Consider the following 16,961-nt stretch of genomic DNA (forward strand, 5'->3'; position numbering starts at 1 on the left):
GGGTGGCCAAAATTTCACATCTAATTATTAGGAAACCAATGATTCTAAGTCCTGTGGGATTTTGTACAGTGCAGTAGAAATAGAAGGTGTTATTCAGAGAACACACACGTCTGTAACCTACAACCTCAAAATGCACCTGTAGTACAAAGCCACACTGAGGACTCTTATCTCATCATTTGGAAGTCAGTCACTCTCCCACATCAGGCAGGAAAGTAGTTTTGATAACTTTGTGCTTGAGCAGTACTGAGCTACCAGGGAAATATTCTCAAATTGGAAGCGCTGGCTTCCAGAGAAGCTGTTGTGATACATGAATCTGGCTGACATCTGTGTTTTGCTTCAAAGCAGTTAAGGAATGACTGGTGGAAGTCTTTAGCAAAAGATGCACATTGGCATTTGTTCTGAATAGAGTACCTAGCACTTGTACCCAGAGCAGAGGAGCAAGATGAGAGCAAGAGATGACAGAATTAACTTAGGCGACAGCTGGGGAACTCAGGACACTTTCTGAAAGGGAAAGCACACATCCCTGACTTGTTCATTGGTTAGACGTGTGGAGGAGAGAAAGTGCTTGCTACAAAAGGATGTTAAAGGAAACACAGGGATAGAAGGCTGAGAGTAAACACCTGGGACAGGAGAGGGCAGCAGTAATGAGGATGGCAGAAAACCTGTGGCATACCATGAAACTATCTCCTGAAGGAGCTGCAATACACCCTGCAGCTGGGGATGCCTTGGGAAGTCACGGTGCTTTATCTGTTCCTTGTGAGAACGGGGTGGAGGCAATGGCTGTCCCTTCTCCAGGCCAGCACATCCTCTGCTCTGCAGGCAGCAGGCACCTGTCCTGCTGAAGTGGAGGTGCATTTGGGACAAGTGGTCCTGCCTGAGCTTAGCTCAACACAAGCTGCTCCCACTCCAGAACTGCTGTGCCCATGGAGCATGTTTTGGTTTGCTCAGTCTGATCACCCTTCCAGTTCTGGTCCTCAGAGCACTGGGAATGATGGGGTAGCTTGAAACAGAGCCCTGGGGCACCGAGCGCTGTGCGGGCCACGGGTCTGCCTGCCCAGAGAGCACAGCCTTGCACCAGCACATCTCAGTGTCTAAACATAGACACCAGAGGAGGAACAGCTCCACGTACTGGTGTCCATTCTCTGTAAGGAACTGCTGGTCAGGTATCTTGCATGAACGTTTTCTCTTTTTCTTTTTTTTTTTTTTTGTTTTTTTTCTTTTGTTTTGTTTTGGTTTTTTTTTGTTGTTGTTGCTTCTCTAGTAATTCCAATATATATAATAATCTAAACATTTTTTACTTCATAAGTTAACATTGAACTTCATTTTCTGTGATAATATTGAAAAGGGTGCTGTCTTGTGGTAGTACTTGTGTGACTTAGAGTTTCCCAAGCAGCCCCATCCTGGAAGGCTGCACGTAGACCATTGCACCACATTGGAGGTATCTGTATATTTTGGGGCTTTTAGCTTGCTGAAACCCAGCATCTGTTATCTGCCAGATGCAATTGCTGTATTTTAATTTACTTGAACTTATTGGAAAGCAGAACACTTTTTATATTTGAAGAAGTTTTATTTTTTCATCTATGTTTCCTACAGATGCCTTTTTCTTTTTATAGGCCAAAAAGAAAGATCTTTCTAAAATGTATTTGAATGCTTTCAGTTGATTTGCAGGTAACTTTGGTAATTATCTTGTTGCATTATTTTTATTTTGCTAAAAGCCTACTTTAATTTTCTCATGTGAGAAAACGGGTATTTTTTAATATGGGCTATCTCAATACTTATTTTAAGATGCCACATTCTTCACTGGGGTAGAACAGAGTTAATCCCAGATTAACTTTACTTCACGCTGGCTTGCTCTTACTTTGCATTTTTAGGCTTGAAAGTGGAATGTAGCTGGAATCGTGTCTGCATGACTTTCAAGTTTGGCCCCTGAAATTTCTTTTTAGTTTCAGACCGATGTTGTCTTAGTTTTTGGGAAGGAGGCCACAGAGGGAAGAGGGGATGCTTAATCTATTTTGCAGTTTGTTTTATCAGTTTTGTATCTGTTTTGAGCAGTTCATGCTGCAGTTAAGCACTACAAGGAAATAAACACGAGGGATTTTTTTTTTTTTTTTTCTAGTAGCATAAGATCTTTTAATCTGCTTTGGGTTTGTTTACGTGCAACAAGACTCAGAAGCGAAATAACTTTGACAAAGTGTTTCAAACCTTTTTTGAAAGCTCTTTAAGCTTTATCCTAGTTCAGGATCAGACTGTTGTATTTTAGGGCAAGTTGCTTTATCACCTATTAAGAGCGAGTAGGGGTTTTCTTTAAGTAGCTATGTTCAGAGCAACTCAGTTTGCCTGAAGTACAGAAACTTGCAAAGAGGGAAGCTTTCCCGAGGCTGCAGCAGACCTCCTGCTGTCCACATGGTGGAGTACAAAACATCCTTTCAGTACCAAGATTACAGCCCAGGCATAACTCTCTCAACAGCACAAGAGCTGACCCAGTTATGTGTATTCTCACAGCACAACAGTCAGTGTTTCAGATTTTGTTCTTTAGACTGGCTTTTTTTCTTTTTTCTTTCTTCAAATTCTCTTTAGTTTTGTATGGCAGTATTTGCAAAAATACTGCCTTTCTTGGATAATTATTGTCAGATGATATTGCTAAAATTTTATTTGTGTTTATTATTATGGTGTACTTTATGTATGTTACAAAAGAATATGTTGTGGTGGAACACCTCACTTTCAGGCATCGTTTATGTTCCCTGCAATGATATTTGCCTCCAGGGGAGGAGGGACTCACCTATGGTTAGTAAAACCTTCAACAGCACCTGATGTAAAATTGGGCAGCAGTGCAGCCTGGCAATGTTTTGAGAAGCAATATTCTTACCTTAAACTGGATTTGGTTTCAATGTTAAAAAGCACTGTGATATAGAAACAGGACTGATTATCCATCCTTCCCTTACATTTTATGATTGTGTGTTATGACAGATGTTAAATATGCAGAGCTTTGTTAAATAAGTGGGGGTGTTAATTAGTGGATAATTACACAAAATATTTTAGATCTTCTTTTTCACAAGGGTGAAATGTTATTTTTCATGTCCATGTAACTCAGTTTATTTTTTTCTTTTTTTCTGAAATGTTTATATGAAAGTCTTGTAAAAACCCCACTGGCTAAATTAGCATTTTATAAACTTGTTTCTCCAACCAGATTACATAAAACCAGTCCCTAATCTTCCATTTACCAATGTAGGTGAACTGTTGCTCTAATGTGAGATGTTAGAACAAAAAATGTAACACAGAAATCAAAACATTGCTGGTTTGGGCTGTGTTTTTATTGAGTTTTTCATAGTTTCTAGATGTACCAAGTCATGAAAATTTTTCCTGAAATCTGATATGCCCACTACAAGTCGATTGTACTGGATAGATGTTTAAATCACCTCCATGCATGTAGGTAGATGTAGGCCATGAAGAACAAGTTTAGCACCGAGATCATGTTGTGGTTGGTATTAAAGTAGAAAATTTAAGCTTCAGGATACTGTAAGGAAACGTGGTTTTCAAATATTAATTGCTATTAAACATTACAGATTCCAGACCAAAATAAGTTTGTAGCTAAAAAGATTGGGGTCTACATGTCTTTTAGCAGTTTTCTTTCTTAGTCTGCTATTCTATAAACACAAATGCATTTAATTACTTACTGCAGTTTTAATGTAAATATGTTCTGTCTCCAGTCAGAATGTTTGAAGGATTCTCAGTGACACACCTTGGGTTTTTGTAGTCTTTCATTTCTGAATTACATGCAGCTGTCACTGGAATGAATCACAGAACATGATGACTGGTTTTTGCCTTCCTTATATTTTTGGTTTGCAACATTCAAGGTTCAGTTCAATGGAAATCTATTAAGTGGATGAAAAATAACTTTTTGTTTTATTATGTGACCATGTACATCTGAAACAGGATGCTGGATAGAAATGGAAATATTTCACATACTTTCTGTTTGATGCTTTGTCAAAGTGTCAGCCTTTCTTTCTGTGTCAAATCACAAGGAGGAGGATAAAACTGCAAACAGGAGATAGGAGAGGCACAAAGCCACTGCAGTGAGCTCAGGGGAGAAGTCAGGGCGGGTTGGCTGAATTTGGGGGGATTGGATTTTGAACCCAGTTGAAGTCAGGCTTGTGCTTCCTAGGCCTGGTGAAATTTAGGGTTCTACAGTCTGGATTAAAAAGCAAACAAACAAACAAACAAAAACAACTAAATGCAAAACCTTGGTCTTAATATGTATGCAATTTATGGAAATTCTCTGAAAGCAGATACACTTCCTGCCCAAGTAGGAGATAATCACTTTTATTCAGGAAACTGATACACTGAACTTCAGTGAACTTCAGGAATTTTTATTTTTCTCTTGTTGCCTGTCTCTCCCAGGAGCAATAATACCAATGGCATTTTAAAGGACTCTGTGTAATAATTTCACCACTAACTTGATTTTCTTTCTTCCAATTTCATAGTGGCTTCAGAAAGTTTGTTTTGTTTACTGTCTGAAGCTGCCAGGTTTACTCATCCTTTTGAATGCACAGGCAGCAAGCAAAACAGAACAGGAATAACAAAAAATTGAAGGTAGGGAATAAAACTGAAGCTATAGCAAATCACACAGGGGTAACTTGCCCTACAGAATATAGATATTTCTTTTCTACTTATGACCCATGAGCAGAGGAGATGTAGCAACTGCAATTTTTAAGTATAAAGGAAGTAGAGGTTACATGGCCAAAAAATAAAACAGTGATGAACAGGTCAAACAAACACATTTCATCTAATTATCTAAGCAATTTAACAACATTTGGAAAAATGGAGCATTTGTACGTGGAGCACAACTGCTGTGTTCTCCCAGGATGAACTAACACTGTTTTTTCTGAACAAAGTGTTTCTTGGGAAACTTGGTTTCTTTTTCCTTCTGTCCTTCTAGTAACCTTCAAAATACCATCTGTTGACACTTTCCATATTTGAAAGAAAGCAAATTATGTTGTAAATCTGTGCTTGGCTCTGGGTGAACTCAGATCATGACCAAGCCATTCAAGGACACAAAATGTAGTGTAATCCTCCCTAGCCTTGGGTTCATACATCATTTAAGAGCTCCAAATAGTGCTCTAGAGCTTCTTTGGCTACAGAGACTTTGGCCTTTGTGAAACATTCAAGATTTTTTGGTAGCAGTTTATACTAAACTGCCTGAACCCAGTGATGGCTGAGGCAGAAAACTTAGATATAAATTCATACATTAGCTCTAGGTATATATAATTTATACATACATCTATATAATACATCCATCTCTTAGTTCAGTATTCAGCAGCACTTCTGAATACTTGCTAATAGAGTGATGGTGAATGATGTTAATCCAGCTGGCCTCTGGTCACTAGTGGGGCTCCCCAAGCCTCAGAATTGGGGTTGGTTCTGTTCAGTGTCTTTATCAGTGACCTGGATATGGGGATTAAGGGCACCTTCAGTCAGTTGCGGGCAATACCAAGCTGAGAGTGTTGATCTGCTGGAGGACAGGAAGGCTCTATAAATGGGGAAATTTGAGTAGGCTGGATTCGTGGATGGTGAGGATTGCTCCAACCCGTGCGTAGGACCTCAGCCTCAGCCTTGCTGAACTTTGTGAGGTTCCCTTGGACTCACTTCTCAAGCCTGTCCCCATCCCTCTGGATGACATCCCTTCCCTCCAGCGTGTTGACTGCACCGCACAGCTTGGTGTCCTTGGCAAACTTGCTGAGGATGCACTCTATCCCATGGTCCATGGCACCAGCAAAGACATTAAACAGTCCCAGTCCCAGTAGGGACCCCTGAGGAACTGGTCTCCACTTGGACACTGAGCCCGTGACCTCGACTCTTTTAGTGTGGTCACCCAGGTTTGTCTGTCAAATCCATGTCTTAAGTTTACAGACAAGGATGCTGTGCAGGGTAGTGTCAAATTCTTACGTCATTCCCTCTTCCTTCTTCTATCACCACTATGACCCTGTCAGAAGGCCACCAAATTTGTTGGCAGTTCTAGGTTAACAGTCAGACTTAATGATCTTAAAGTTCTTGTCCAACCCAAAAAAGTCTATAAAGTGGTTATCATGACGATTTTCTCTGGGTTCCTGCCTATACTGAAGTAACCAAGGAGCTAAAATATGTATTTATCACATACACATACATATTCAATAGCATATCACTGCAGTTAAACCTCCAGAACTAGAAGTGGTGACAGAGATCATGATGGATAAAAGATTTTCACTAGTTTTCTGTTCAATAAATCTCACAGAATTTTGTGATGCTGAACCTGAAGGAGATGAGAACAAGATTTACTTGGGATTTCACCAAGATTTCAGGAGCATCTGGTTAAAATTGGTGGCATGCTGGCAGTGGCTTGTGAAACCTCTCAGTCTCTTTGCACTGTGCCTTCTAAATTTATTTTTAAAGCTTTTTATTTTTTTTGTATCACCATAGTCAATACGTGTTTATTTTAAATTCATAATCCTGTCTTTATTTTCCAAATCTTTATTTTAATTGAATGTGCTGTTACTAAAAATCTTGTCTCTGGTATGTTATGGTGTGCACAGTCTACCTCTTTTCCATTTTTGTGTAAGATTTGGAATTGAGACTTAGATTAACCTCCTCATCCCATAAGGACTTACAATGAGCCTGAGGATTTTTTTCTTCAGTTCTTTAAGTTAAAACTGATAAGTCAGCTTGAAGGGAGAAAATCTTTCACTGTTGTAAGATTGTCCACTTATAAAGATTCTGCATTGAATTGACTCTCAGTGTTGAATGTGTTTGATTGTAATAATTCTTATTTGGGTTTTGCGTATGAATATTTTTGCTCCTACATGAGTTTCCTTCCATTGTGAAATTTTATGCATTTTTCAGGCTATGTTTTCTAAAGCACTTCACAATTGTATTTAAATGTGGGGGGTTTGCTTCTTTTGATTCATATGTATGCATTACGTACAGAAAACAATATTTTCATTCTGTTATCAGGTGAGATTTTTTTTCTTTTCAACAGTTTTACACAATTTATAGTCAAAATAAAAGTTTGCTGGTGAAACTACAGGGTTTTTTACTAGTGTTTTATTTGTTCCACTACCTAAGGAGTACTTTTGAGAACTCTGCCCCAAGTCAGAAAAAACTTTTTTTTTTTTTTTTTTTTAGGAAAAACCTAATTCAAAAACTTTTGAAAACACCTTTATGTGTTCCCAAGCTTTTGTGGAATCTTCTGGATTCGTTGCTCAAAAATGAAATTCTTTGCACTTGACAATTTTGGTGATTTCTTGTAGTATTAATGTAGGAAATCAGGTTTGGTGTAAGGAAGGTTTAACTACTATTTTTTTTTTTTTTCATAATTCCCTTCAGAGTATACATTATACCAGTACTTTCCCTTCAGTGTTATCTTACACGTTATGTGCAAAATGCAGAGCTCCGTGGATCTTGTTATGTCTCTGTTGTCACATGGCATCAAGTCAAGTGTTTGGAACATGATCAGATAGTTAAGGGGTAGGATAAAAATCAGTGCTTAACACAAGTAGGCCAAAGGTTGTATTGGAAAATTTGGATGGCTAATAATGAAAAGGAAGAAAACATCACAGGGTGGTTTCATTGTTTTCTTGGAGAGAGAATAAACTTCAGAGAGGTGAAGTCAAACCACAAATAGTTTAATTTATACAGAGAGGAGCAGAGTATCTACATTGCACATTTTCCTCTGAAAACTGAGTATCTAAAAAAGGCGACTTGGGCCATCTAATGGCTGCCTTCTGGCTGTTCTGGCTCTCAGTACTGAATGCAAAAAATTATTTATTAATTTGGGTGTTTGTAATCTTTTACAGGAAACACACATATTTCTAGGACTTAAAATATCCTGAGAGTGGCCACTAGCCTTTTATCTTCATGTCACAAGGCAAGCTGCAATGGGCTTCATATGGAATTACAAATGCAACATAAATTGGAGTCAAAAATGAAAAGGTTATTCCACATGGGCTATACATGGCAACCCTGTGATAGTACTTTTACAGATATTGGCAGCATAAACAGTGCCGGGGGTAGCAGGTTTTCACAAGAACTTCCCATCTAGGCTTCTGTAATTGAATTGAAGAGCTGAAGGAGGTTTAGCATGTACAATGAAGGGACTGTGCATGAAGGGTATGTGCTAGAATTTATTTTATAAAGTATGAAAGAATAGCTACAGCTGCAGTAAATAAAACTATCCTTTTTTATTTGATGGCTGCAGATGTTATTTCACTGTACATCATACATAGGAATTAAGTAGGGGCGGAGGAAAAATCACGGAAACTCTTTATTTAACAAAATCAAAAATAAAAATAGGCAAGTTCCTTTTATTTTCCCACAAAAGGAGAAAGCAGAAGGCAGCACCTGTGTATTTCTGTAAGCACCATTGTTCCAGCTTGTGTTCCTAAGTACTCCTTTTGGAAGAATGCACAACCACCGTGTTAAAAATACCTTACTGACACCTTGGTTGAAAGGTTTGTCCATGTCTGCATTTTTCCTTCGTCTGTTATTCTGTCCTCAGCTGTCTGTGCAGGCTGTAAACTGATGCTGACACACATCGGGCACTCTCAGGGCCCTTTCATGTTCTTCCCTGCTCTCTGTCCTGCCTGCATCCTGCAGGACGCTGGCTCGCAGTACCCGGGAGGGCCAGGAGGGCCAGGGGGACCAGGGACCCCAGGCTGCCCGGCCACCCCAGGGGGACCTCGGTCACCGTCACGGCCTTCCCTGCCGTAGCTGGCTTTGCCCGGCTCACCTGGAAAAGTGGATGCAGGTCTAAGCGTTAGCAATATACGACTTGCTTAGCATAATTAGCATCCTGTCCTTAAAAGCTGTATGAAGATGGTTTTTCACTGCTCCCAGGGTATTCCCAAGAGGGGTGTCAACTTACAGGGACAATTTTCCTCTACCCAACACCCAGTCTGCGATTACACAGCTACAGCAATGAAATTTCAGTCCCAGTGCTCTCCAGCTGTACTAGTGCAGGTCTGCTGCTGTACAAAGTTCTGCAGGGTACTCTTCTCAGACAACCCACATAGAGCAGGGTAGATGCTGCTTGCTACCACGGAATTTCATTAGCTCTCTGGAAAAAGCAGTACCAAAAATGTGGTGGTTTTTGTTCCACTCAGATGGTTGGGGAAATAGATGTAAAGTCTGGAACTGCTGAGCACTAAAGTAGTTATTACTTCTAAATCTTCAGTGAAGAAAGGAAAATCAGTGATTTCAGAAAGCCTCTTCCAGTGATAGTTTTCTACAGAAAGCCTTTCTGAGTTACACAGACATCCTTGGGATCAGTAAATACTAAACTTTTGTTTTCCTTTTTCACAAAAAGTATGAGTAGTTAATCTTGTTATATAAATTCATCTTGTTATATAATATATAAATATTTATTATATATAAATACTTATATTTATACATAAATATAAAAAATGTTTATAAATATATAAATTCTTGTTATATTAATAATCTACTGTAGAAATACAGATGGAAATAAGAAGTTTGTGTTCATTTGCTGGCCACTAGAGGCCAGCTGTGCTTCATCCATGAGCAGGAATCTCTCCTTGGAGCCATATTATATAATGCTGCAATGAATTACCACAGAAATAAAATAATATCCTAAATTATGTCTAGAGATTTTGAAGACTCTTGTGTCTGCCAGTGAGATAATCTAGAGGTTATGGCCTCTTTCTGTTTATTTATATATATAATTATATATGCATATAATATATATAAAAGATATATTAAAAGAGGTGATTTTTATTCGTGTGTGCAAGTGCCTCCTTTTTTAAATGCTTCCTTTACATTTTTCTTAATCTTTCTACACTGACATGATAAATGAGGAGGTAGCTTTTTGCTTTTAAGTTTTTAATTCTGATTTCTGACTGAATCACCATCTTAAAGTAAAAATAACAAAGCACTGTAATTTTGGAGTTTACTGCTTAATTGACTACTTTTATCTTTTCAAGGCAGCTTGAAGTATCAGTTCTGAGTAAATTTTTACTATTTATCTTCTTTATCCTCACCCTCTTATAATTTACCTGGAAGACCTCTTGGTCCAGGATGACCTTTCAGTCCTCTGCCTGGAAATCCTCTTTCTCCTCTTTCTCCTGGTTCACCTAAAGCAAATTCATGAAAGATTAGTTACAGTCTGCCGGGAGTACCATTTTCAGTAAATTCCCTTTTAGAAGTGAACAGTTAATAAGCAGAGAATTCAGCTGGCTGTATATATTCTCAGCATTTTTCAGTTATGTCCTGACACATATCCACATAAAACGTTTGGGATTTGATTGGATTTTTTGACCCATTTAGTCACACTCAGAAGCAGACAGGTTGGGGGGGGGGGGGGGGGAAGAAACCATCCAGAACTGGACAGTAAGTACCACATGAAATGTCACAATTTATATAACAGGAACAATCCAGAGTCGCGGGATTTCAGGATATTTGGGATACAGACAGGTTATTGACTTCTGCAAAACCATACAAGCTCAGCTAAGAAGTAAAAATTCTCTAGTGTTGGTCCTGGAGACAACCAGTGCAGAGGAGAAAAAAGGTGGCTGCACAGATTATAGTACTCCGTTGATATTCACATAAGGCATTGTTTCACCTTTACAAAATAACTTTTTTCTCAGATAATAATATCATGGTATTTTCCTATGGTGGACACACAGAGTTTCTTCAAGCCATATCTTGCTCCAAAACTGAATCATCTTAGTAAGAGGAAGGGTTTTTTTTTTTTGTTGCAAAGTTCAAATTCTATTCACTTTTGTCTGTACCATAACACAAAGTATATTCCCAGTTGTGAATATCTTATGTTGTTTGGGAAGTTTTTTGCCTTTTGTTTTCATGCAAGTTAAAAGTCACAAGTTTATGCCTAATAATATTTATGTGAGCTTTATTTTATGCTTCAATACTGTGTTGCACTGTAGTGAGGAAAGTTAGAATAGACAGCTGGGTTTCTGGCTTGCCCAGAAATGGCACAGCAGAAAAGAAGGGAGCTCTGCAAAGGAACACAGGAGTCAGTACAAAAGTCCAGGTTTTATTAAAAGATGCATGCAATGTACTAAAGGAAGAATCTGATCTCCACGCTACAGACTAACTAGTCAGCATGGAGATCAGGCCTGCCTTTGAAAATACAGCTACTGCAACCCCAGTTCAGGTTATCAGTAAGTACTTCTGCTTTCTCCTGCTACCTAATACTGCAGAATAGTGTTTTCTCCTACTTACCCCAAATGTCTCCCACTTTTTATTTCTGTTTCTGAACAGAAATAGTCCTTCACTACCCCAGATTGCTCATTAATGTAACTAAATTTCCTTCCTTGAGGTACCTCTTTTGACTCTGCCATTGTTGCTGCTTTTAAAATCACCTTACTTTTGTATCTTCTGCTGTGCCTCGTGGTTAAGACTTTGCTGTGTTTCTATCTCTTATTTACTATGATCTTTTTTAAACCATTCTCATTATCTTCTTACTGTTCCTTTCTATCACATGTCCAAGTACCCCTTTCCCCTCACTCCAGTCTCAGACAACTCTCCAAATGGATGGTGAAAATCAGCTGAACCCTGTGACTTCTCTGGAAATCTGGTAAGTACCAGGAACACAGAGTCAAGTATTGAGAGTTTTCAGGTTGTCTGCCATGTACTATCATTATAGCTCTTGCACATGAGAGCATTCACCACTTCCCTTGTGTCTATAATGGTATTGCAAGGTGTACTCTAAGGCAATTTGGAATTTGATTACAGTTATGATAGCTTTTTGTTAGTTAAGGTTTTTTGTTTGTTTTGGGGGATCTTAATGCTCTGTTTTTTTTTTTCTTTTAATATTAACACAGTGTAGCCTGCTGTGTATTGAATCAAACTTTGCATATCCCATATATCAACTTTGTATTTCTGGTTTTTGTTTCTTTTGCAGATGACATTGCATTGAACAGTAGCAAAGCTCCAGCAATGATGCTATTAAGTTTTGCTTTGTGTTCTAATCCTTCTCTTAAAGGTTTTCCAAACTTCACTTTCAAATAAACCTTGAATCAAAGTAAACACCCTACTCCGGCAACAGAACAGCTTTGTGCAGAGAGATGGTCTTATTTAAAAATTATCTCTTTGGAAAACAAATCAAAACAACTGCTGAATAGAAGGTCATAAGACTTTGCAGAAAATTCTACCCTGTAGTTCTCTGGAGGAGAATAGAACCTCTCAGTCATGAACAGAAGAGATTAACTTAGAAGAAAGATTTTGTGTAAAATGTAAATCAGTTTTACCGTGGATTTGTCCTTTCCTAAGAATCGATAGACTCTGGCACCTGGTGAAATGATGCTTAATGGCTCAAGTATTATATGCAAATAAAAAGGTAGATTATTATCAGCCCCTTGAAATGTGATTAACTGTGTATGCTTAGAAAAGTAGACTAGATTTCAGTGAAGTAATCTGACTGCTTACATCAGCTCTTGGGACCATGATTCTTGCAGAAGTTAGGTCAACAGCCAGGCTGAACGGAGGAAAGAGAACCACAGCTGGAATCACGTGTGGTGTTTGCCATCAAATGACTTCTACAGTGTGAGAAAGGACAAGCATCTGCCCTGAACTAGAAGGAAGCAGCTGAGTCAGAGTCCTAATACTGATTCTCACTCTCATGGACTTTTAAGGTTATGTGGTTTTTAGGTGCTAAAAAGCATATTTCTAACCAAGTCTTGCTAAAACCAGGCCAATGAGCCCTTTTTGTCACTGTGGTAAGTGACACAACAATTACAGCAAACAGCTTACATTCCTAACTCGGGATCCTTTTTGGTCTTCACACGTGTACAGCATACATTCATAACTTGTAAGCCAAGGAAAGGGGCAACACCAACAAGACCAAAACAAACCCCAAAAAACCAAAACTGAAGCAGCCACGAAGTGAAAGCCAGTTGGAGAATTTCTTACCTTTAGGACCTTTACGACCAATCTCACCAGGGGGACCTTTAAGGCCAGGCAGACCACGGGGGCCAAGCTGTCCTGGGAAACCATTTTCACCAGCAGGTCCTGGAGCACCTGGTGGCCCTGGTCGTCCAGGAAGACCTGGAGCACCAAATTCTGGCCTCCGAAGGCTGGCTGCCAACTGGGCTAGTTGTTCTGCAAAGAGCAGGAAGACAGTTATGGAGTAAGTGAACATGAATGAGGAGATTCCCATGATCACTGAAAAAGAATGTATGTTCATTGCTACAGGAACTGACAGATTACATTACAGCACCTTCCTTTTTTACATTGCTATTTACAGAGTTTATTACAGGTAAGGTATTATCTTATTATAGAATAAGATATTTATCCTATTTATAGAGGTTTTTTTAAAAATACCCTTTTGAGCAGTATCAAGAACAGTGACAACTACTGAAAATTAAGACATGAGCAGCAATTTCATTCTGTAAACTCTTAACATTAGAGAGGCATAATAATCCAAGAGACATCTTCAACTGCAAGTAGTGAAAAATTTCTTTTGTGTTTACAGGGCAGCATAAATTTCTCAACTAAGTAAATTCCTTGCACCCAACTATATTAGAAAAGCTTCAGATTTCTGTGTGTGACAAGAACTCAGCAAATTAGGGTTAATTTAGAGTACCTCTGTATTGCTTTTATTTTAAGGTATGTTATCTCCAGAAACCTCTCTTTCATTCCTCTACTTTTAACCTTTCGCACAGTTTGTTTGCTGAAATCTAATAGTGCAGACAAAACTGCTCTGGTCTGTGGCCTGCTTACCACAGCAGTAGTGTGGAATCAACAGACAGTTCAAAATATATACATATAAACAAGGGACTTCCTCCTACTGTGTCCACATTCGCATGTGGAAAGATTTTCCACCAGGTCCCCTGGTGAGGCTATGCAATTTGTTCTAGGTAAGCATGGGGAAAATCTTGGTTGCCTCCACAGAAAGCGATTATCCCAATTTAAATGCAAAATAAACAACAAATACTTTTTAGCCCATTTACCTTGCATGACTCTCATGCAAACCTGCTTTATGTGCTGATCGCTTGGTTCTTTTCCCTGGGATTAAAAAAAAAAAAAAAAAAGAGAGTTTTAATAAAACAGTTGATGTCACATTTACATTTTATGAGTGTGCCTGATGCAAAAAAATGCTGTCAATAAACAGTTGTCACATTTTAACCCCAGCTGGCAAAACACCACACAGCTGCTCACGCCCATAGCCCACACCTGTGGAACACAGAAAGAGAAATAAGTTTAAAGAATGAAGAAGTAGAAGGAATGGGTAGTAAGAATAAGGGGAAGAGGAAGAAGAAAATATACAGAAAAGACAATGATAATGCAAGTGATTCAAATGAAAGCAGTTCTCACTAATTTTCCCTGGTTACATGGCTGAGCATGATACCATATGGTATGGGATATCCCTTTGGTCAGTTATGGTCAGCTCTCCCAGCTGTGCCCCCTCCCAATTTTTTGTGCACCTCCAACCTACTCACTAATGGTGCAGTATAAGGACCACGAGAGGCTTTGATTTTGTGCAGTGTTCATGAGTAACCAAAACATCATGCAATGGCTTGTGTTGAAAGGGACCTTTGAAACCACCTGGTTTCAACCCCTTTCTCAGGGCTCCTTCTAATCTGGCCTTGAACCCTTCCAGGGATGGAGCATCCACAACTTCTCTGGGTGAACTATCAGTACCTCTCCATTCTTGCAGTGAAAAATTTCCTCCTAATATCTAATCTAAAACTATGCTCTTTCACTTTGATACCACTACCCTTTTTCCTGCTCCTATCAGCATGCTATAAAGATTATTTTCAGCACAAATCCAAAATATAACCACATACAGGCCACTATAAAGAAAGTTGACTGGATCCCAACCAAAAACAATCCACAAGCCACTAAAAGCTGTTCCAGCTCCTGCAAGTGCAACTGTTCCAGCTGGTGTCAGCTTCACTAGCAAGGTAAAGTCTGTGAGTGATGCTCCTTTGTATCAAACATGGTTTGGTTCCATGCACACTACAGGGGTAGGTGGGCATCAGAAAACAGATTTGAACTGAAAGCTGTGCCCCAAGCATAAAGCTGTGTACAACCCAAGATTGCTCAGGTGTACACCATGTCTGATGAGAGGCACACTGCTCTTCAGACTGCTGTGGCACTTCAGTTTGGAGTGTGTACATGAAAAACCAGGAGTGGTGTGAGTGAGAGATAAAGGCTGAAAAGATACCAGTTGCATGAAAACAGTACTTACAGCTGGACCTTCGCTGCCAGGCAGGCCTGGGGCACCCTGCTCACCCTGCAAGCCTCGTGGTCCAGGTGACCCTCGTGGCCCTTCCATTCCAGGCAGTCCCCGACTTCCCTCAGGCCCGCGGGAACCAGGGTCTCCAGGATTACCAGCCTGGCAAAGAAAGACAGGAATTTCAATGGACTGCTGTAGCAGTGATAGACTCATTCTGACATATCAAAATGGTGACAAGGAGCTATTCACAAAGGCAAAGAAATGAGTGCTGAAATGCAGTTGTTCAATAGTTTGGGTGGTTTTTAATAAGCAACTGGTGTCAGTAGTTGCATGGATTTTAGAGGTCTGTATTCTTCAGTTCCAGGGGAGATGTGGAAAAAGAATCTCTTCTGTCAAAATAGGTAAATCAGAATTAATACTGACATGCTCAAGATGGCTGTCTACTCTCATGTATGTTAACATGGAACATTTGTAGACATCATGAACATTCCAGTTCCCTTCTTGCTCCAAATGCCTTTCATGTCCTTCTGTAGAGAATACTACAATGTGAACCTCTACTGTGTAGCCCCAGGTTGTTTGGGAACACATATTTTTGCTTTGTTTACTCTGTCAGAGCCAGAGCTAGTTCTAGTGCCTATGCTGGAGTTTGCTGGCAGAGGGGAAGGGATATCCTCACACAAACTGACATTGACAAACTGCCTGAACAAATGCAGTGATGCCTTATTTCACTCAGGGAAGGGTTGGAAAGTTATTCCTGACCCTGGGGAATGAAAGGATTGATGGGACTGTGTCAATACGTCCACTTAAGTACACTGAGTAAACCAAGCTATAGCTTCTGCTCCAGTAAATTTACTAAGAGTTATAAAATATCATGCAGAGGGAGACCTATGCCAGCAGGCACCTCTGAATTATTGTATTTGGTTTGAGTGATAATGATCTGGTAGAGGGGAATCCACAGGGGTGGCTTCTCTAAGAACTGCCAAAAGCTTCCCTCATGTCCAGCAGAGCCAACACCAGTGAGCTCTGAGACAGACCTGCTGGCCAATGCCAAGCCATTTTGTGATGTTAGTAAAGCTTCTGGGATAACATATTTAAGGAGGAAAGTATTGCTGCCCAGAAATAATTGCAGCCAGAGAAGAGCAGGGTGAGATTATGTGAAATGAACAGCTCCACAGACACCCAGGTCAGAGAAGAAGGAGGGGGAGGAGGTGCTCCCCTTTTGTTACACTTCCCATTATCCTATTCGTGACTCTGGTAACAAATCAGTAAATTTCCCAAGTCTGTTTTGGTTGTGACTGTAAGAGGTGAGTGATCTTTCCCTGGCCCTTTATCTGGGCCCATGAGCTTTTTGCTGCATTTTCTCTTCCTTGGACAGTTTAGAAAGGGTCTGGCAGCGTGGCTTTGGTGTACTCCTGATGTCAAATCAAGGTCAAACCACCACAGCTGCTTTCAATACAAGTTAATTTACACCTATGAATCAATAATTGTAATAACATAGAAAAATAACACGCAAAAGAAGAAAACAAAATCCATTAAAAAAAAACACACAAGCAAGAAAAAGAAAAATCCTACATACTCACAACTTCCCAAATCTACTGGGGGAAAAAAAGAGAGCAACACCCACCGAATGAGATTCTAAAGAACAAAATAGTCAGCTATGATATCAGTTAAATCCACAAGGTGGAACCATTTTGGTTATAGCTGTGCTGCATCCCAGAGAGCTGCAGGCTGTCCCTATCAGAACGAATCCCAAAGAACATGCTTCCATTGATGCAGT

At 39.6% G+C, this 16,961-nt stretch overlaps 1 protein-coding gene across 1 annotated transcript in view; it reads right to left on the reverse strand.

Annotated features, from left to right (window-relative positions):
- Nucleotides 1-8,573: 8,573 nt before the first annotated feature.
- The window catches only part of COL9A1 (collagen type IX alpha 1 chain), a 62,399-nt gene continuing 54,011 nt past the window's right edge, over nt 8,574-16,961 (reverse strand). The window contains exons 34-38 of the mRNA XM_062488569.1: nt 15,197-15,343; nt 13,956-14,010; nt 12,916-13,104; nt 10,041-10,118; nt 8,574-8,758 (exon numbers count right to left, since the gene is read on the reverse strand). Of these exons, the coding sequence (XP_062344553.1) occupies nt 8,574-8,758; nt 10,041-10,118; nt 12,916-13,104; nt 13,956-14,010; nt 15,197-15,343 (654 nt within the window). The remainder of the gene's footprint in view (nt 8,759-10,040; nt 10,119-12,915; nt 13,105-13,955; nt 14,011-15,196; nt 15,344-16,961) is intronic.

Source organism: Cinclus cinclus, chromosome 3 (assembly GCF_963662255.1).
Source record: "Cinclus cinclus chromosome 3, bCinCin1.1, whole genome shotgun sequence".
Lineage (NCBI taxonomy): Eukaryota > Metazoa > Chordata > Aves > Passeriformes > Cinclidae > Cinclus > Cinclus cinclus.